General features: G+C 28.9%; 4 protein-coding genes across 4 annotated transcripts in view; 3 read left to right on the top strand and 1 right to left on the bottom strand.

The window, feature by feature from the left end:
* LOC130449049 (ATP-dependent RNA helicase vasa) overlaps window positions 1-23,022 on the top strand; it is a 153,089-nt gene that overhangs the window by 89,946 nt on the left and 40,121 nt on the right. The gene's annotated exons all lie outside the window — the stretch shown is intronic.
* Window positions 1-23,022, bottom strand: part of LOC130449048 (monocarboxylate transporter 12-like) — a 126,734-nt gene that overhangs the window by 101,335 nt on the left and 2,377 nt on the right. The window lies entirely within an intron of this gene.
* On the top strand, window positions 4,539-6,977 carry LOC130449055 (ras-like GTP-binding protein RhoL). Its single transcript, XM_056786704.1, has 4 exons — window positions 4,539-5,485; window positions 5,929-6,043; window positions 6,288-6,405; window positions 6,736-6,977. The coding sequence occupies exons 1-4, from the start codon at window positions 5,373-5,375 to the stop codon at window positions 6,948-6,950; spliced, it is 561 nt and encodes a 186-aa protein (XP_056642682.1). The 5' UTR covers window positions 4,539-5,372; the 3' UTR covers window positions 6,951-6,977.
* On the top strand, window positions 16,402-23,011 carry LOC130449051 (uncharacterized). The gene is made up of 6 exons (XM_056786699.1): window positions 16,402-16,438; window positions 16,666-17,142; window positions 18,382-18,911; window positions 19,027-19,239; window positions 22,102-22,357; window positions 22,718-23,011. The coding sequence occupies exons 2-6, from the start codon at window positions 16,716-16,718 to the stop codon at window positions 22,993-22,995; spliced, it is 1,704 nt and encodes a 567-aa protein (XP_056642677.1). The 5' UTR covers window positions 16,402-16,438; window positions 16,666-16,715; the 3' UTR covers window positions 22,996-23,011.

The following is a 23,022-nucleotide window of genomic DNA, read 5'->3' as shown; positions in this document are numbered from 1 at the left end:
ATCGTATAAAATTACGAGGAAATCAATTTCAGAAACCCACACAACAAAACCGCATTTTGTGCGTAGTTATATATATTCAACCCGTTCATTTTGTCCATATTAAAAGGGATTACGTAACCCTAGATTATAGGGAGCATCCTTTAAAGGAAAATTTATAACCTTAAATTCTAATTTTACATACAGGATGAGCTAATATAATTCCATTATAATAAATACTATAGAATTCTTATTATTAAAATAATCAAATCACTTTTTTTATTACTAATTTCATAATTACTCGTAAATTTTCGTGATATTTTCCGGTTTTTGCTTACACACCCTGTATACTTCTAATATATCCGGTATGTGGTAGTAAACACTTTCAGAAAATAAGTCTGGCAACATTTTAGTTGTTCTATCTTCACATTGACATTTGACGTACTCTACTGGAATTTAATTACGAGTTATTTAGTACGTAAATACATTTTATCCAATTTAATAATTCACATCGATAAGAAATATTTACATTTTTGGAGACATTCTAAATAATCATGGCATATTATTGAATATTATCATTCCTCTTTAAAAACCGATGACATGGCTTTACCATGTTGCCACGTAACTTGTGGAAAATTCGTTTGAAATCTGCAAATCGTATTTTTAAATTATTTTCAATTTTAATTTAAATAGTACATGTAATATACAACAAGTTCGGTCTAATTAAGTCTTTTGTGTATGCCAATTTGTTCAGATTCTTCGATGTAAGCAAATTAAATTTTTTATTTTGAGTTTTTGGGGAATTTTCATATTTAAATTCGATGTGTTCCCAGATATAAAGTTTCGCGAGAAACTTGGCGAAACGTTATCAAACTTTACACATTATTAAATCAGTCAATCAAAGCACCCTTAACGTTGTTTTAGAAGTATTAACAGAAAGTTTCAATCATTTTACGATATAACCGAAAATTTAAGGTTACTCTAAATATTTCAGATCGATTAAACAAAAAACTTCACACGCCGAGTTTTACTTACATCGACTTAAATTGAAACGTAATCTGAAATTTAGTTATGAGACTTGGCAACAGTGCGTTGGAAAGTATTAACAACTTTTTATATACGCAGATGACTCAAGGTCAAGTTAAATTTCTATTTATAGTTTAGAATCATAGATGGGTCTGCTAGCATAAATTTTCATTTTATTTTGTGATAGTTTATCTTAATAATACACAACTATTTGTATTAATTGTATTGTATTGTATTAATTTTAAAAATTTATCAACTACTTGGTTATATAAAGTACTGTAAAATCGTCGTAAACAATCTAAATATAGATCTATGGTTTACATCTGATTGTTTTATTATTCCTATTCTATTGGTATTAGAAATAATGACGTAACTAAAATTTCTCAATGGTTCTGTCTAACAATCCAACAAATATACTCCGTAAAAAAACCAGAAAAAACTGATTTACGATTGTTCGAATGACAACTTGATAAAGAAATTTCTTGGTAATGAAGAAAAAAAGTGTTCAAGTTTAATGTTACTTCTGTAAACAGTATATACTTAAACGAGTTAATTACCAAATAAAACACTAGACGTACATTGTTTCTACCTCAGATGCTAATATGAATGTCTTACACGACTCTTGAATTTAAATCACCAACAATTTCTAAATTAAAAAAACAACAGTGTGTTATAAAAACTACACACTATTTGAAATAAAAATATTACGAGAAAGAACAAAAATTATTTGAATATAAAATAAGTAAATCATAATAAATAAATAAATAAATATTGTGTAGCAGTCGGGCTTTTTCGATATAGTTCGGAATCCGTTCTAATTGAACCGGCCGAACAAAACAAATATATTCCCGTTCTGACATATAGATGGCACTACAAAAAGTAACTGTCATTCTATGTTCAACTTGAGAGTAGTTTTATGATTAATTGGTTCCTTAAATTTAAATGAATTTGACGTAACTGAGAGTGGTTATGGTACATATTTTATTTCGACGAGAAAATTTATCGAAAATAGAACCAAAACGCACATCACAATAAATAAAACAGCATTCTTTACATTCTCGGTAAAAATTTATAGCATTTTGTTAACACGGGAAGTGAACGTTGAAAGGGCAAGTGGTACGCGAGTTTTATGACACTAATTGCATAAAAGATTGATGATAACTTGAAATAGTGTGGATTGCGGATGATAGATCGGCATTTCTGTTTTCTTGTCCGCACTATTGATCCATACGACAATTAATTTCGATGAGTTTGTGGAAATACAAGATAATTATTGTACTTTGAACAGATTTATTGATATTACAATAATAAATATTATTACACATTATTATTTGACGTATTTATTGACGTTTAGTATGAATCATATGACTGGTGTGTACTAGAAGCTCTTAAAGAATCTTTAATATTTAAATTATTCCTATTTATATTAATACTAACTCGCTGTTAACATTAAAGTAGCTAAAACAATTGAAAAAGACAATATATACGAACATTGTTGTCAAACAACAATAATTTTCCACGTAATTTATTTATAGAATGTATTTTTCGACAAGTAGAAAGCGCCATCTATTAATCGCATGTAACACTCTACAAGGAGTATACTGATCACTTTTTACAACTGATTGTATACTACATAAATTGTTTTACATCTAAAATATTGTATCAAATACAGTGTTTCCTTTTTCATGAAAATCTTATTACTTATAATTGTATAAAATTAATTTAACGTCAGAATTAGTCTAAATCACGCCATCTATATACGATTGTTCAAACCTATCTTTCTAGATACATCGATTGATGTTTCATTTTACAGGTTGCTATAGTAAACTGTGAGAAGTTTAGTAGCTCTGTCATAGATGGCGGTTCACTAGCGTTTTTAAAATCCAGTAAAATTAAATTTATACAACAAATTAAGCTTCATAATTCTCCATTACTTATTGAAATTTGGAATTTTTTCACATTTATTTAAATTTTTTGGCCCATTTACGTTAACGTAATTGGAAAAAACAATGAAAATAAAATGACATATAAGTATTAGGTTACATGTTTGTATTTGGTACAGTAGCGTCAAAAATAATATCCACAATTATTTTAAATGATTAATTACCAATTATAGCAGTAAAATATTGGCAACGTCGAATAAAAAAGGTAACATTTTGCTTGAAATATCATTTAATTATAACCAGAAACATTTTGCCGAATTCACCCACAACTTTAAAGCCAGACATCATTACTCTTAATAAAACTCCGATGATATTTTTCTCAATTTGTAACTCAGGATGTAGTAGTGTTTAAAAGCAGGGTAACAAAGTAAAATTTATTAGTTTTATGAAGTACATTTATACGTGGTTGAACAAAATTTATATTTTCTGCTACATTTTCCTCGTAAATTGTTTTAACCCAAACATTTCGATTTCCTGTATTGAAATCTAGTTCAAACTTATCATTTTGAAAGTATCAACGTGAAAAACAATTTGAAAATTATAGAGAAACAAATATTTTTCGAACTTACTACGTAGACGTAGTATCAACAACAAATAAAAAGATGGCGTCTTTGTTTTTCCGCAGTATCTTAATGCGACATTGCCACGTTGTACAGAAAATCTTCGAGTGTTTTAAATAAATTAATTTAATGGTTCTTTCTTTTTTTACTGTTACTAATTTTGATTTTTATCATTGAATACAGACAAAATAAAGTTATAATTAGATTATTTCTCTAAATCAGATAAACTTTTATAAGCGTCAATGACTGACTGGCCTAATTTATGCGAACGAACGCCAACCGCATTCTTTTAGTAGAATTAGGGGAACGTTTCCCAACTCCAACAGGAATCTTTTGTAAATAAATTTGGAAACTATAAAAGAACCATTAGGGAGTCGCAGTTCTAACTTTTCTTGTATTTTCTATACAATCTGATATATTCTTTATGTTACTAAATCATTTTTATAAAAGCTCTGATGTTGGAATTTTAGCTTAGAATATGCCAATGGATAGTTTGTTACTTAATTTTTCCGTTTTCTTCACTTTAACATTCAAACTTTATTTATATGACTATCTATAATCGATCTGATTGATATCTAGTTGGTAACTATGTTAAACACAAACTTTTCACAATCCATCCTTTTTTAGTGCATTCACAAACACATAATTAAAATACGCACATATGTTTTTTAAGTAACAACGTTCGTTCTTTTTCCATCTCTTACATTATATAGTATGTTAGAAAGAGATAGCGAAAAATAGTAGACTACTACAACTAGAACCCCTTCCGAACAAATTATGATACAGAGTTGTCATGTTTACTTGAGATACAGTAATAGATAAATTAGTAAAATTTTTATATAAATAGTTGATATATAACGAGTATAACGCAGTATAACGGAACAATTATGAATATGAAATTTAATGAAAACCATTTATTTATTATAATAGTCATGGTTTTTGTCCGCAAGAATTAATCATATTTCGAAAATAATCACATGGCAACGTCGCAATAAAAACGATCAGCAGCTGTAACCGACGCTGTAAATGTAACAATAGAGAGAGACAAAACAGTTCGCAGTGAAATTTGTTTTTGTTACAATCATTTTAAAGAAATATTCGAATCAAACTTTATAAGAATCAGCTGGTTATAATGAAAATCGAAATATTTTGGTGTTGGGTTGTGTGTTTTCGACTTATTGCAAGTGTAAATGAAATAATATCACTTTTAATATATTTGTGAGTGAAACCAACATGGAAATTTAAATGTAAGTTACTACTGACACAATTTTATTGTGACAACGTGTTCAAATAATAATATGATCGAGCAGGTAATTTTTCTTTTGATTTAATTAGTTAGAACATGTTTTACGAATTGTATTAATCAATTAAAGGAATAATAGTTATAGTTTTATGCGGGAAAAATAAACGTCAACGTGAGAAAACCATCCAAGGTTACATTCACGCCTCTCGCGGATTTTCGTGATACTAATATGAAGCCGCCATAACTTTTTTTTAGTTTTCTTCGCTTCTAATAATTCGATCAAGTCGAGCAACTGCTCATTTTGTTCCTTATTAAATTACCTACAAATTTTTATTAATTACATCATGAAAATTGAATTATTTTTAATAGAAAATATATATACATCATTATTTCAAGGTTATAGTTCATTTTTTTGATATGATTCATAATCCCCCTAGTAGTCGTAATATCTTATCAGTTCGTCTCGAATAAACAGATAAGAATAATGTGACCCGATATCATTATTAGATGTTAGTCGAGGTATTTTCACTATATTAATTTTTTCACGTTTCTACTCGAGAAAAATTGTATTTTTTCGTTACCGCCTGTGATTTAAAGCATTGAAGAAATGTACAGTATGGAAAAATGCCACCACATACAATAAGGATAACCGTGGTGGGAGATGGCGATACTGGGAAGACGTGTATGTTGATAGTTTATAAAGATAAGAAATTCGATGACAGATACGTACCTACAGTGTAAGTTTTTCACCGTTTGGAATACTCAAACTAAAATTATCTATTATTTTAATATAAATATTTGGATATCGCTTCGTTTACATCACTTTCTATCAATTAACAAATAAATTATCGTTTTTACTAAGTCAAAATCATTAATAAATAATTTTTATTGTATCAGAATCAGTTGAGATGGGAAAATTACTAATTTAAAAAAAATTAGAGGGCGTTGCATTGTTCTGAAGAGATCCATCAAGTTGAAAACCGGTAAAGGGGCTATAATTCCGTCCTAGCGATTAGCCCCACTTATACTATATAATATATAAAAGTGGCTCTAATAGATGTTGACCGGTTTAGATGTTTCTGCATCTCATCAGAGCAGACAACGTGCTATTCCGTCGATTAACGTCGCATTCTTCGGAGGGAATTTATTTTATCAATAATTCGAAAAATTTTTCTTCTAGATTCGATGTTTATTCCATGAATATACCCATAAATGGAATTGAATATAAAGTTATACTTTCAGATACGGCGGGTCAAGAAGACTTCGACAAATTGCGTAGATTAGCTTACAAAGATGTACGTAATTAAAATTGTTTTAAGCTATATTTCGAAAGAAAAAACTTCATTTTTATTTCCGGGGTATAATAACGTTCCCTAGTTTCAACTACTGTGACAAATCTATGAAAAAATTGCGTTTGAAACTATCCGAAACATTCGTTTTGGCGCGATCGAGCTTTTGATCAGCATTAAAACAATCGCGGTGCCCGCCTTCCAGATACAAAATTAGTTTTACGCTTTTTAAATATGATTAACGTTGTAGGTAGATTGTTTTATCGTAACTTATGCTGTAAACGAGAAGAATTCTTTCGAAAATGTTTTTTTGAAATGGGCCCCGGAATTGAAACGGTTTTCCCCGAAAGCGAAAATTATTCTGGCAGGTAAATATTGGTTTGAAACGTAATATGTGTGTGAAAAATAATTCTGATTTAAACTGAGTTAGAGGTTAACGGTCCTCTTCATATATCCTAATGACTGCGCCAAATATAATTCTATTAATTCAAACTAACTTTTCAAAAAAATTATTTTTACTTAAAAGGTGGAAACCAATGAAAACCGATCGTGATTTGTCTCATGAACTAATGAAAAAAATTTTATTAAAGCAACTTAAGCTCAATTTAGTTATCTTTGACACTGTTTATGTGATGCAACTTTTTCGCTACACCCTGTATCGTCCAATTTCGTCATATTCCACTTACTAAGTTTTTTAGGCACTAAAATCGATTTGCGTAGAAACTCGACGTCTCATATCACCACCGAACAGGGAGAGGAATTAGCGAGAGACATAAACGCGAACGGTTTTATTGAAAATTCTTCGAAAACTATGAGTTTCATAGATGCCACCTTCGAAATGGCCATCACGGCTGTGTTATACAATAAAAATTATCTTAAAGTTAAAAAAGAATCCTCCTGTATATGTTTATAGGATATTAATATATATTATAACAATTTACGTGTCGTTATTTATAAAAAATACCCGTAATATAAACAATCCTTAAAATTCCACTGTGTATTTTATTTGCTTTTACCTAATCGCCTAGTACGCCCCTGACCTACACTTCATTTTAATTATTATAATAGAACTAAAACCGTTAGTTGCGCCATCTCTACTACTGCCGAATTTAATAGATAAATTATTCTTTCGTACAGAAGAAAACTGTAAAAAGATTGAGAATATTAGTAAAAATTATTATTTACAAAGTTATCGTTTAAATCAGGAATAAATTAATTTTAAAACGCAAGTGGTCAATTCAATTTTGTACTTTCGGTTTAGAACGCTAGATGGGTTTACCAGTATTAATACGAATTAAGTTGGTAAAAATGGAGCGAAACTAAATAATTTTATATTGGTAACGCAATGGCCGTTTCCGTTTTAGTTATTAGTTTAGTTTAGACCCATTGTGTATGTTAATTAATTGTTTGGTTTGTTTATTTTCGATTACTGTTGATAGTGATAATTCAGTGAAGTTTTAAAAATGACTATGAAAGTTCGTTAATGTGATGCATTTGTTCTCATATCAGTATCACGGAGGTCAGATACTGTTATTAGTATAAAGTTTCGAATTGTTCGGCAAGATGGCGGATGGCTGGATATAAACAATACTAAATTAAGGTTTTTACATTTATATGATCATAATTTTCTAATTAACTAATATCACAAGCAATGTTGTATTCCCCCCTTATTAAAATATAAGTTTTGGTTAGGTAAGGTATCAAAAATCGCCTTGTTTAAATATATTTTATTAATTACTAATACAACCTTATACATTTATATTTGCATTTAATATAAAAGTTTGACCACCAAAAGGAAATTATTAATAAATTCGTCAAGTAATAAATTTGAAATCCTTGCTGTGAAACTCGAAATCTCCGCGTGAATAAAATTATGATATCCTCAAAAAAATATTTCTTTTCCACGTTTCTGCAAACTCATTTCTTCTTCATATTTTATCCCAACAATGTAACTCTTTGGGTAATCTTATTATCGTTAATCATTGTAGAAGTTGTCGAAAATGATTAATGAGAATATTATTTGAATACAGGACCGGCTTAGAAAAATGTTTGTGCATTTAAAAACAAATTTTAATTGAGATATAATATATAAAATAGATTGAAACTGTATGATTTACAGGGATTTACATTATTGAAATTTTGAATCCCTTTGTATAGGGTACTGTTTACAATAATACATTAAACGACACATTACAAAAAATTCTTCTTCTTTGTCTTTCAGTTGTAATACAATATCCAATTATAACAAATTTTTACTGTATCTTCGGTTACTCATCAAACGTAAATTAAATTTGTAATTGATAGATGACGAAGCGGTTTTTGCACCCAAAATATAAAGTGGAAGTCCCTCGTAAAATTGAGTTTTTTTGCCTTCGCTAAGCTTCGAACGATATAGAAATTATTACCCAATAAAATATTGTTTACATTTGCATATTTTTTCGTGAAATACAGTCCATTATAGAAAGCGTTTTTCGTTATGAAATTATTTCTTCATATTAAAGTTAAGAAGAATTCGATGTTTTCAATTAATTTTCTAAAAAGGAAATGGATAAAAGAAGCTTTAGAAAAGAGTAGAAAAAAGAGAGCTTGCTAATTTTATTTCATAAGAAAATTTCGTGGAAAATTAAATTAAAACTGTTTAACATACAATATAAAATTAGAAAAGCAATTTTTTTTTCGAAATTTATTAATATTTTGTATTACTGGACAAAAGTTTTTTAAAACTACATTAAGTTTATGAAAATCGGCTGAGCAGAACCGGACTTACAGGCATTTTTTCAAAAAAAGATTCCCACTCTCCCCCACTTGTTATTTGGAGAGATAGACTAAAACTTGTACGATGAAAAATGCGCAGAATTTATTGAAAAACTTGATTATAGTATACAAAACGCTACTTAGTTTGTTGAATTTTTAAAAATTTTGCTTTTTCAATTTCATATTTTCAAATTAGCCCTCTAGTGGTGGATCTAAAATTCCGAAAATCATATCCATGTGTTTTTAGAAGATTCTTTTATTGTAATTTTTTTTCTTGAAGATAAGATACGTTTCGATAACTAAATTGTGGTCCTCAGAGACAATCACTTCGATATTATATAATTTTCAAATCAAAATATTTCGAAAATGGTACACAGTATCAAGTTTTACCAACAGCAACTTAAATTTTTTATTATTTTTCAATAATACTTGATATGAACTCTGCAAACAGCGCCCTCTTCAATATAAAAACAAAATCATGAGATATATATCAGTATTCCAAATATATTCGTATAAATTATAATTACAATGTTGCCAGTTGTATCGGTAAAATCGTAAAAACCGTTTTTTTTTTTCTTTTTAAATTTTCTACTTAACCCAGAGACGTGTTTCCAGTGAAAACAACATACGGGGATGGTTCCAGAAGTACCTGGCCCAACAAAAACTTAGTTTGTGAATAAACGCGGCACCCATTTTGCACACAGCCAAATTTTCATCGAATACTAAACAACATGGCGTCTTCAAACTTCAAAATGGTAGTTTCCGAGCAACTACCGCCATCTCTAGGCCACGCCAGGTACTTCAGAGATAATTTCTGTCAAAAATTGACTTTTCTTTGAGTGATGCGAGTATATTTATGATAAACAAAATGGCGGAATGCATGTTTTGTAAGTGCTTTTCGGAATCGTTTATTAGAGAAAATGAAAAACTCGATCGAGATGAAGATGAAAACAGCGAAGTGGCGTGCCTCCAAAACGATCAAAATCCCTTGAAAAATTGGGAAAATTGGATGAGAAGAAGAATGGACATTAATAAAAAATTATCGGAAAAACTGAATCGGCCGTTTGGGGAGCTTCTTATGAACGCTGCCGAAGAATATAGAAACGTCAAAGAGGAAAAAATCATGTTTGAAAATATGAAAATTAATACGAATTTCGATAAATATAGAGGAAATCCGGCTTTTTGGCATCTGCCACCTAGTTTAGAAGAACATTGTAGGACTAAATGTAGGAAAAAGTGTCCTTGCGATGATCCTGTTTATTTTGCCATCAAAACTCACTTTCAGAAAAACGAGATTCCAAAAATTGAATACATCGGTATTTCTAACCATATTTTAGAAGAAAAAAATGTTTTACCTAGGACCAGGTGAGCCTAAATTACCGTTCAAAAGGTTTTACCACACAAATTTCGAAATCTTCGTTGTTTATGATTGTAGTTTAGTCCCAGTTAGCTCGGTAGAACCGGAAATGGACTGTAACTTTGTTATTTTAAATAGAACACCCTGTATATTAATACATTTTTTAAATCTACGTAAAATTTTAGTACACCTTTGTCTAAAAAGTTTTTTCGAAAAATGGATATTTTTTGAATTATTAATTTTTTTGTAACTATTACAGACACTTATAAATAATTTTTTTACGTGGACACCCTTAAAGATATAAAAATAGTTTTTATTCGGTTGCTTTTAGCAAAGTCAGACGTATTTGAATCTATGTTGGAAAATTTTTAATTTTATACAGGGTGTGTATAAAAAGTGTTCAAAGTTTAATTTCATAAATATCAAATTTCTTCATTTTTTTAAATAGAACACCCTGTATATTAATACATGTTTGAAATATACGTAAAATTTTAGTAGATCTTTATCTAAAAAGTTTTTTTGAAAAATACATATTTTTTGAATTATTAATTTTTTTGTAACTATTACAGACACTTATAAATAATTTTTTTACGTGGTCACCCTTAAAGATATAAAAATAGTTTTTATTCGGTTGCTTTTAGCAAGGTCTGGAGTATTTGAATCTATGTTGGAAAATTTTTAATTTTATACAGGGTGTGTATAAAAAGTGTTCAAAGTTGTAACTTCATAAATATCAAATTTCTTCATTTTTTTAAATAGAACACCCTGTATATTAATACATGTTTGAAATATACGTAAAATTTTAGTAGATCTTTATCTAAAAAGTTTTTCTGAAAAATGCATATTTTTTGAATTATTAATTTTTTTGTAACTATTACAGACACTTATAAATAATTTTTTTACGTGGACACCCTTAAAGATATAAAAATAGTTTTTATTCGGTTGCTTTTAGCAAGGTCTGAAGTATTTGAATCTATGTTGTAAAATTTTTAATTTTATACAGGGTGTATATGAAAAGTGTTCAAAGTTGTAACTTCATAAATATCAAATTTCTTCATTTTTTTAAATAGAACACCCTGTATATTAATACATGTTTGAAATATACGTAAAATTTTAGTAGATCTTTATCTAAAAAGTTTTTTTGAAAAATACATATTTTTTGAATTATTAATTTTTTTGTAACTATTACAGACACTTATAAATAATTTTTTTACGTGGACACCCTTAAAGATATAAAAATAGTTTTTATTCGGTTGCTTTTAGCAAAGTCAGACGTATTTGAATCTATGTTGTAAAATTTTTAATTTTATACAGGGTGTGTATAAAAAGTGTTCAAAGTTTAATTTCATAAATATCAAATTTCTTCATTTTTTTAAATAGAACACCCTGTATATTAATACATGTTTGAAATATACGTAAAATTTTAGTAGATCTTTATCTAAAAAGTTTTTTTGAAAAATACATATTTTTTGAATTATTAATTTTTTTGTAACTATTACAGACACTTATAAATAATTTTTTTACGTGGTCACCCTTAAAGATATAAAAATAGTTTTTATTCGGTTGCTTTTAGCAAGGTCTGGAGTATTTGAATCTATGTTGGAAAATTTTTAATTTTATACAGGGTGTGTATAAAAAGTGTTCAAAGTTGTAACTTCATAAATATCAAATTTCATTTTTTTAAATAGAACACCCTGTATATTAATACATGTTTGAAATATACGTAAAATTTTAGTAGATCTTTATCTAAAAAGTTTTTTTGAAAAATACATATTTTTTGAATTATTAATTTTTTTGTAACTATTACAGACACTTATAAATAATTTTTTTACGTGGACACCCTTAAAGATATAAAAATAGTTTTTATTCGGTTGCTTTTAGCAAAGTCAGACGTATTTGAATCTATGTTGTAAAATTTTTAATTTTATACAGGGTGTATATGAAAAGTGTTCAAAGTTTAACTTCATAAATATCAAATTTCTTCATTTTTTTAAATAGAACACCCTGTATATTAATACATTTTTGAAATATACGTAAAATTTTAGTAGATCTTTGTCTGAAAAGTTTTTTCGAAATATGCATATTTTTTGAATTATTAATTTTTTTGTAACTATTACAGACACTTATAAATAATTTTTTTACGTGGACACCCTTAAAGATATAAAAATAGTTTTTATTCGGTTGCTTTTAGCAAAGTCAGACGTATTTGAATCTATGTTGTAAAATTTTTAATTTTATACAGGGTGTGTATAAAAAGTGTTCAAAGTTTAATTTCATAAATATCAAATTTCTTCATTTTTTTAAATAGAACACCCTGTATATTAATACATGTTTGAAATATACGTAAAATTTTAGTAGATCTTTATCTAAAAAGTTTTTTTGAAAAATACATATTTTTTGAATTATTAATTTTTTTGTAACTATTACAGACACTTATAAATATTTTTTTTACGTGGACACCCTTAAAGATATAAAAATAGTTTTTATTCGGTTGCTTTTAGCAAGGTCTGAAGTATTTGAATCTATGTTAAAAAATTGTTTATTTTATACAGGGTGTATATGAAAAGTGTTCAAAGTTGTAACTTCATAAATATCAAATTTCTTCATTTTTTTAAATAGAACACCCTGTATATTAATACATGTTTGAAATATACGTAAAATTTTAGTAGATCTTTATCTAAAAAGTTTTTTTGAAAAATACATATTTTTTGAATTATTAATTTTTTTGTAACTATTACAGACACTTATAAATAATTTTTTTACGTGGTCACCCTTAAAGATATAAAAATAGTTTTTATTCGGTTGCTTTTAGCAAGGTCTGAAGTATTTGAATCTATGTTAAAAAATTGTTTATTTTATACAGGGTGTATATGAAAAGTGTTCAAAGTTGTAACTTCATAAATATCAAATTTCTTCATTTTTTTAAATAGAACCACCCGGTTTTTTCTATTTTAATACATTCAGGGGTAAAAAATAAGGCAAATTCATATATACTTTCCTATACCTAAACCTCACCGTTATCCAGATATTAAATGTTTTCTGTAAATTTTTGTCACTCGTAAACTATTACCACATTACTCAACAGATTTAACACCACGTAACTTCTGATTGTATGCTCCTCGGGTTTATAATTGTTCACATACCATCCTCCATTATTTCGTATTTTGATTTTATACACGGACGAACAAAAATACTAAAAAAACTAAGACGTATTATTGACGTAATTTCTATTTAAGAGGGACATACTGTATAATAATATAATGTTTCCTCAACTCGATTATTAATATACGTCATTTCCTGCCATATATTATTTTCAGAAATATTTACGCGCTATGGCAAAAAAATCCTTACAGGAAAGCGTTTTTGAATAAGGTACGTTCCGAATTGAATCACCTTGAACCCCACAGACCCCAAAATTCTTCTCTCATTGTATTTGGAAGTCAAAAAATCGAGTCAACCGATCGGAAATTGGAAGAATCCGATTCTAAAATCGAAAGTTCAAGGTAAATTTAGTTTGAGTACTGACCTGCACATTTCTTTATTTAGTTTTAAACGTCTGGGAGATCTTATAAAATAGCAATTCGCTTTTTCTTTATTCAGATAGAAATTACGCTTAAAATTGCGGAGGTTGACGAGTTTTCCCCCTTTCTGCTTTTCAACAATGTTTATTTTACTGTAAATTGTTCCTAATAAAAACAATTGAATCCTCCATGTTAATGTAGAGAATTTACGAAATTGAAATTCCCAGAGTACTTCAAAATTCTCAATGAGAATAAGAGAACTCAAATAATTATATTAATCAGATAAAAGAATAATTTGTGGAGTAGATTTTATAAATTCAATTTCTAGATACAGACAGACACAGATATTTAGTAAAAGTTCTTGGCAACGCTGTAACTCCATAACAATAAACGCGATAGATGATTAGAGGTGGGACAATTTAAAAATTAAAACTAATGAGGTAACTAATTTGAAAAGTATAGATAAAGATATAGAATGTCATAGAAAAATATAACTTTTCTCCTATATATGAGTTAATTTAGATTTGAAAAAATATGTTAATAGCTCAGCTGGTTATAAAAGTACATCCTATATACTTCAAAACAACATATACTAACTTAATTTTACTATAAATCGAACATAAATCGAAATATTAGTGAGTACGTTACTTTTTTAACACATTGTATATAAATATATGAAAAAAACGAAACAATATGAATAAAACAAACCGTCATTTTCAATTAAATAAATATAAAATGAATACGTCGGTTTTATTTATAAATAAATATTTTCAGAATATTTTTTTTTTCAAATTTTCCATCTGAAAATAGAAATATATTCAACGTAATTTTCAAAAAACTCAATTTTTTATTATTTACACGTCACTAATGTCGCCAGCAGCCGTACCGTTATAAAATATTAACCCATCTCTACTCAGACATTCTTCATCTTTTTTTTGATTCATGCATACCCGAAGTTCCAAGCTACGATCATCGAATTCTAATAGAGAACATATCGGTGGAATGAGTGAACGTGTGAAAACTAATTTGGTGAACGCACTTCTGATTGTGTCATTGAAGAATAGTTTTCTACAGTAAATGTCAACGCGTTGTTATACATCATGTTTAGTTTTTTTTTTCACGATAAAATTGATATTTTTCGAAAACTATAATCATGATCTGAATGTTCGGAGAGTAATATTTCGTTGATTTAAATCGAAAACCGAAGTAATCGGATCATAAACATATCTTTCTAGAATATTGTGGGTGACGTAATCAACTCACTGGTTTATCTATGATTAACTCTCATGAACAGAGGAAGTGATTAAAAAAAAGCTTTTTCGAGGTAAAATTGATATTTTTCACTAGGGATATTCTGAATTTATGTTTATGCAATCATAATCTGATTGTTAGAAAAGTAAGATTACATTTTTTTTTTTCGATTGGAAGCCGAAGTAATCAGATCATAGACATATAGGATTCTTTCAAGTATATTGCAGGTAAATTCGGATTGGTTTATATATGATTAGTTTGTACGAGCAGAATAATTGTGCTTTTTGACATAAATATAGTTTATTGCTTATAAAATAAGTCCTCAATGATAAAGTATTGAATTGATTTATAGTTAAATGAACTTATAAGCGAGAAATTGTACTGGATTTTCTATGCGCGAATGAATCGATGTTTAAATCGAATATAACTACATACCGTGTTGCCAAATTTAACTAAAATCATATAATATAAATTCTTTTAGTTATAGAATATAGTGAATCATGTTTTTTTAACATGTACACACAAAATACTGAATTTTAGTACGAGGGAGTGTTTGATAATAAGAAAACTTATTAGTACTGTGGTTTTTGATAGGAAAAATGTGTAAATTGATCTGAAATTTACGCGTTCACTACTAATTTGTAGTTCATCAAATGATGTTGATTCATCGGATAAAGTAAACAGCAATATTATTAGAAATACGGAACCTCACATCAGTTCAAGTATGACAGTAGACTTCCACGACATAGACGTAGTAAATCTTATTATAAACGGCACCAGGATAATAGCAAGTCATTTACAAGAAGATATGAAAGTAAGTTATGCACTTAAACGACGATAGTAACAAAAATAATACAAAAAAAATTTTATTTAATATTTTTTTAAACAAACTGTAACGAAAATATCGCCGGAAATTGAATTAAAAAGTGTTTAATACATTACGATTGATGATCGACTTCCCGCTATCTGATTCCAATCGCACAATCACTCAATCACCGATCTGGTACTGTCTACTCGGCCGTATACCGTTCCGCTAAAAATTTAGTGGGAGAAACTAATTATAACGAAAATATTTATAACAAAAAGGTATTAAAATCACAGGTTAATGTATGAAAAAATGTTATTGTTATACGGGGTGTTTAAATATTGTAAATTAATTAAATTAAATTGTATTTATATATATATATTTCCAGATCCGTATTCTTTTTGAATTAGGAGAAGTACCAACTAAGCCGGTAACTAATTACGTAAAATTAGAAAATAAAGGGAAAGCGACGCTAAGACTACATTTTACCAAATACGAAAAATTCTTCACTTTCAAATATATAGTATCAAGAATCGGAAAACCTTCGCCATTTTATTTCGATAAAAGGGAAATTTTATTGTTACCCGGGAAGACGATCGATTTTCCGATATGGTTTAAACCACCGAGCACCGGGCATTTTTACGAAACGTGGAAAATTACCGCCTTTCCGCGAATCTGGAACGAATCTTCCAACTTGTTATTCCTAATTCAAGGTTTGTCGAATACAAAATTTTTGAGTAAATGTGAGGGTGAAATCTCGATTTAATAACGCGCCTCGTTTGTCTTTTTGTGACGTTGACGTTTATATCGTTTTCCGTTTCCGGGATGTCAGTTGCGAGTTTGACAGATGACGTTGGAATGTCTTATGTATAGTGGGCGCGCATGCGCGCGCGATTTGTTTTTAGCCGAAACTAGTCACTGAATCATTTTTTGCTTAAAGGCTTTGTATACAAGGAAGATTTCAATTTAATATCCCAGACCATCAGGGATATGTTGACGTTGAGGGCTCGAAATACGTTGATCAAGGACGCATTGAGAGAAATTTTAAATTCGACTAAATACGAATCGAGAGATGTGGTAAAATACACGTACACCGAAAAAAATTATTTCGAAGCAGCGAATCAGGAATATTGGGGGACGGTGAAACGACCGAAATATGTTTACGATAAAAAAGTCGTGAGGCAGTTACAAAATTTTTATAAGCAAATCAGATGCCCCGAGGATGAAGTGTTTTGGAATTATTCGGTGGAACATTTACGGAGGATCGCGAGGAAAAGGGACGTTATGGATTTTATAGAAAAACTTTATAAAAAATGCGAAAAAGGACAAAGACGAGCGAGATATCTGCACGACATGTATTCGGCGTCCAATGTAGGCGTTGAAGACATTCAAAAAAATGAACAACTAGAATCGTCAAGTAAGTATGAATGGATAGGAAAAAATCGCGAAATCATCCAAATTACAGCTCCGCAGAGGAAAATTTTTCCTACGTAAAACAAGCCGATATAAAATTGCCCCTATTTCCCCCAATAAAAAACACAACACACTTTCTCTCTCGAAATAAATAATAAAAGATAAAGACAGAACTATATATCATGGCGGACAAGGTTGATACGTATGACGACAATGTAGCAAAAAAATTATTATTACCTCAACTTTCCGTTTATATTTTTATTTGAAATTTCGTACATTTATTTAGTCCTGATAACAATATTCGAATCAATCCAAAAATCCAATAATTAGTATAAAATAATTAATTTCACTTATTTCTATTTTTCGTTCAGTGTTCCGTCCGTGACATTTGTACGACCTTCCAAATTATTACGTACGGAACCGAAATATTAATATTCAGCAAATTTTATCGTCTCTGTGTAATAAAAATGAAAAGAATGAACAAATTTTACGATAAACATCCTATTAAGATTTAAAAGTGCACTAAAAAATAAAAGAGTGATAAGTATGACGTCAGATTTGTAAAATTGCAATAATTAACTTCTTGTTACTATTTCGACTCTAACTTTGACAAAATTATTTATTCCTGATAACAAAACATGAATTAATTAAAAAAACAAATAATTAATCATTAAATTCGTAATTATTAATTATTTAATTTATCTTTATTAGTTTGTTCAGTATTCCGTCCGACAGATTCGAATGACCTCACAACTTTTACGTAGGTGAGTGGGAAATTAATTTTCGTTTGTAAAATAATCAGACAATTATGGCGGATAATTTTGATACGTATAACGTCAAAATAAAAATAAAAGTCAATTCAACTTTCTATTATGATTTTGGATTGAAATTGACTATTCAATTAGTAATGTCTAATTAATTTAACTAATTTCTGAAGTTCAGTTTTCCGTCCGTCACATTCGAATAACGTTGAATTCACTCCGTTTCCATAATTAGGTTCTAGAATATGACGTCATACGTACCAACCTTGTTTTTTAAAAAACCCATAATATCCCTATAAAGTACGTTTTTTATGATTAATTTTCATTTTATCCACTTAATAAACGTGTTTTTTATGTTTTTACTATAAGTAAATCATGTATGGAGCTTGTATTATGATTATTTCGTATATAAACATTAAATAGTTAATTTTTGTACTACTACATAAGTTTTTTTCGACTTTTTGACATTCCAACGTTCGTAGGTTCTCCGTATTCATCTATAGGTAACCAAATGTTGATCAACAAAAGCCAATCGCAAGTGGTTCCCAAACTAGAAACTAACTACGAAACTTTAAACAAACTATTAGAGAAATTAGAGCGATCGGTTATGATAAAAAACACCGATAGGGAAAAATTCGCTACAGCTTATTTCATCCTCAGATATTATTTTCTAAAAATTGCCGACGAGTTGTCAGGCGATTCGGCATCGTTTTTATCATTATTGAATTTGAAAGCCCCGACGAAAATTGAGGAAACGCCGGAGAGGATGCTGTTCGAAAAATTCGACCCCATTTGGGTGGAAAGAAAAAGAAGATTGCCGCCGATCGACGTTGGGGGGCTCCCACTTAGCAAACCTAAGCCTAAAGTCTTAGAAGGCGTCCCATTGGACAAACCTCAGCTGGTGTACGACAGGTACTTCAAAAAATCAGCGCCCGCCAAAGGTAAAAAGGAAAAAACGGAAAAAGAAAATATTCAGAAGGACAAAAAGAAGAAGAACAAGGATGCTGTTACGGTGAGTCGAGTTACGACGTAGAACTATCTGTAAACAACGCCCTGTAGAGGAAAAGAGGGGTACGAAAACGACTAATTTACTCGTCGTAACGTGTTGTGTTTGTTATTTATTACAGAAATCTCTGGTCAACGTCGTTAACGGAAATTTTGACCCTTTTGCCGATTTTGTTGTACCAGTAAATTCCCAAACGATGGAGAAGGATAAATCGAGCGTTTCGCAAGCAACAGTGTCTTCTGGTTCAATCAAAATACCCCAGTCGACGACTTTAAGTTACTACGACAAATATTTGATCGTTTATACTAACCTTGCAGCAGCTGTTGATTCAATGGTATCCAATTTCAAAATTTATTGTTCAAAAATTGAGAAATTTATCATTTTCTTCCAAAAATATATTCAAACGAGTAATATTTCAAGTTCCCCCGTATAATAGGAACGCATGACGATACCAATGACGAATAAATTCCCCCAAACAACTTTTTGATTGTTTGTATTAAATTTTCAAAAGTTATTTAGCTCAAAAATGATCGAATTTATCATTTTTTTCCAAAAATATATTCAAACGAGTAATATTTCAAGTTCCCTTGTATAATAGGAACGCATGACGATACCAATGACGAATAAATTCCCCCAAACAACTTTATCATTGTTTGTATTAAATTTTCAAAAATTATTTAGCTTAAAAATGAACGAATTTATCATTTTTTTCCAAAAATATATTCAAACGAGTAATATTTCAAGTTCCCTCGTATAATAGAAACGCATGACGATGCCAATGATAAATAAATTCCCCCAAACAACTTTTTGATTCTTTGTATTAAATTTTCAAAATTTATTTAGCTCAAAAATGATCGAATTTATCATTTTTTTCCAAAAATATATTCAAACGAGTAATATTTCAAGTTCCCCCGTATAATAGAAACGCATGACGATACCAATGACGAATAAATTCCCCCAAACAACTTTTTGATTGTTTGTATTAAATTTTCAAAAGTTATTTAGCTTAAAAATGAACGAATTTATCATTTTTTTCCAAAAATATATTCAAACGAGTAATATTTCAAGTTCCCCCGTATAATAGAAACGCATGACGATACCAATGACGAATAAATTCCCCCAAACAACTTTTTGATTGTTTGTATTAAATTTTCAAAAGTTATTTAGCTTAAAAATGAACGAATTTATCATTTTTTTCCAAAAATATATTCAAACGAGTAATATTTCAAGTTCCCTCGTATAATAGAAACGCATGACGATGCCAATGATAAATAAATTCCCCCAAACAACTTTTTGATTGTTTGTATTAAATTTTCAAAAGTTATTTAGCTTAAAAATGAACGAATTTATCATTTTTTTCCAAAAATATATTCAAACGAGTAATATTTCAAGTTCCCTCGTATAATAGAAACGCATGACGATGCCAATGACAAATAAATTCCCCCAAACAACTTTTTGATTGTTTGTATTAAATTTTCAAAAGTTATTTAGCTTAAAAATGAACGAATTTATCATTTTTTCCAAAAATATATTCAAACGAGTAATATTTCAAGTTCCCTTGTATAATAGGAACGCATGACGATACCAATGACGAATAAATTCCCCCAAAAAACTTTTTGATTGTTTGTATTAAATTTTCAAAAGTTATTTAGCTTAAAAATGAACGAATTTATCATTTTTTTCCAAAAATATATTCAAACGAGTAATATTTCAAGTTCCCTCGTATAATAGAAACGCATGACGATGCCAATGATAAATAAATTCCCCCAAACAACTTTTTGATTGTTTGTATTAAATTTTCAAAAGTTATTTAGCTTAAAAATGAACGAATTTATCATTTTTTCCAAAAATATATTCAAACGAGTAATATTTCAAGTTCCCTTGTATAATAGGAACGCATGACGATACCAATGACGAATAAATTCCCCCAAAAAACTTTTTGATTGTTTGTATTAAATTTTCAAAAGTTATTTAGCTTAAAAATGAACGAATTTATCATTTTTTTCCAAAAATATATTCAAACGAGTAATATTTCAAGTTCCCCCGTATAATAGGAACGCATGACGATACCAATGACGAATAAATTCCCCCAAACAACTTTTTGATTGTTTGTATTAAATTTTCAAAAGTTATTTAGCTCAAAAATGATCGAATTTATCATTTTTTTCCAAAAATATATTCAAACGAGTAATATTTCAAGTTCCCTTGTATAATAGGAACGCATGACGATACCAATGACGAATAAATTCCCCCAAACAACTTTATCATTGTTTGTATTAAATTTTCAAAAATTATTTAGCTTAAAAATGAACGAATTTATCATTTTTTTCCAAAAATATATTCAAACGAGTAATATTTCAAGTTCCCCCGTATAATAGAAACGCATGACGATACCAATGACGAATAAATTCCCCCAAACAACTTTATCATTGTTTGTATTAAATTTTCAAAAATTATTTAGCTTAAAAATGAACGAATTTATCATTTTTTTCCAAAAATATATTCAAACGAGTAATATTTCAAGTTCCCTCGTATAATAGAAACGCATGACGATGCCAATGATAAATAAATTCCCCCAAACAACTTTTTGATTCTTTGTATTAAATTTTCAAAAGTTATTTAGCTCAAAAATGATCGAATTTATCATTTTTTTCCAAAAATATATTCAAACGAGTAATATTTCAAGTTCCCCCGTATAATAGAAACGCATGACGATACCAATGACGAATAAATTCCCCCAAACAACTTTTTGATTGTTTGTATTAAATTTTCAAAAGTTATTTAGCTTAAAAATGAACGAATTTATCATTTTTTTCCAAAAATATATTCAAACGAGTAATATTTCAAGTTCCCTCGTATAATAGGAACGCATGACGATACCAATGACGAATAAATTCACTTGAAAAGGATGTAATATTCCAAATTCCCTCGTATAACTATAACGAATAATAGTACCAACGACAAAAGTCCTTTAAATAACATAAGTACTAATTTGGCTTGAATGTAACATAAATTTGTTCAAATTCTGAATAAAAAGATAACTTATTCCACGTAGTGCTTCAATCTTTTCATTATTATGTCCCTTTATTAATATTACCAACACAAATAATTTTCTGATATACCTATACATTCTACTAACATTATAGGTATATCTGAAGCAATCTGGCAACGTCGAGAGTTATTATTCGAATTCCAGGTATCAGCTTTAGAAACGATGAAAGACAATACCATAGATACGCAAATTCTAAGCGAATTAACAAATTGCAACATTGTAAATTTGATCACAGATTATAATCGATGTTCTGTATCTACCGAAAAAAGCGAGGAAGACAAAGACACCAACCTACGAGAACCAGATGAATATTTCGAATATTTAATGAAAACACATCTCACCGATAATATAAATATCCAAGACTATTTCATTAATGGAGAAACTCTCCCAATTGTGGCAGGTACGTCATTAAAAACAAGTTTATATATATATATATATATATATATATATATATATATATACATATAAATATTAAATGTTATTTCGGGATGTTGTCATAACCGGCCGCCATATTGTCTTGACTTGTATACAACAACGAATTTAAATACTTCTTATACGTTAAACGTAATGTTAGACAGAACATATGTAGCATTGACAGCTGATCAATGACATAATCGTATTCTAACAACCGCTTTACCGTAATTTACTTTCACTGTATAGTCTTGAAGTTGGTTGTGTATGACATATGTCAATTTTTCACTGACCGATATCCCGTACCAGTGGCGTATTCGTAAAAAATATTTATATCAATTTTTATCAGATATAACCGAAGAAACGGACACTATTATAAAACCAATAGAATCGTTTCATTTATTCCAACTGACTGATGGACAATCAGACACTTCTGCAGACGTCAAATCAGGAGAAATGCAAACTAGTATCAATTACGATGACGATTTCAAACCGTTTTCTAATATACTAATAGAAGATGAATTGCTATCAGAACGTGTACAATCAGAACAGGAAGCTAACCAATCAGAGCACGAAGAAGAAGAAGTGTCCAGTGAAATATTTTATTATATTGAAAATGGGTTATAATTTTATTCAATAAATAATTACGAAATG

This window comes from Diorhabda sublineata, chromosome 9 (genome assembly GCF_026230105.1).
Source record: "Diorhabda sublineata isolate icDioSubl1.1 chromosome 9, icDioSubl1.1, whole genome shotgun sequence".
Classification (NCBI taxonomy): Eukaryota; Metazoa; Arthropoda; class Insecta; order Coleoptera; family Chrysomelidae; genus Diorhabda; species Diorhabda sublineata.
This window is presented reverse-complemented; position numbering and strand designations above follow the sequence as displayed.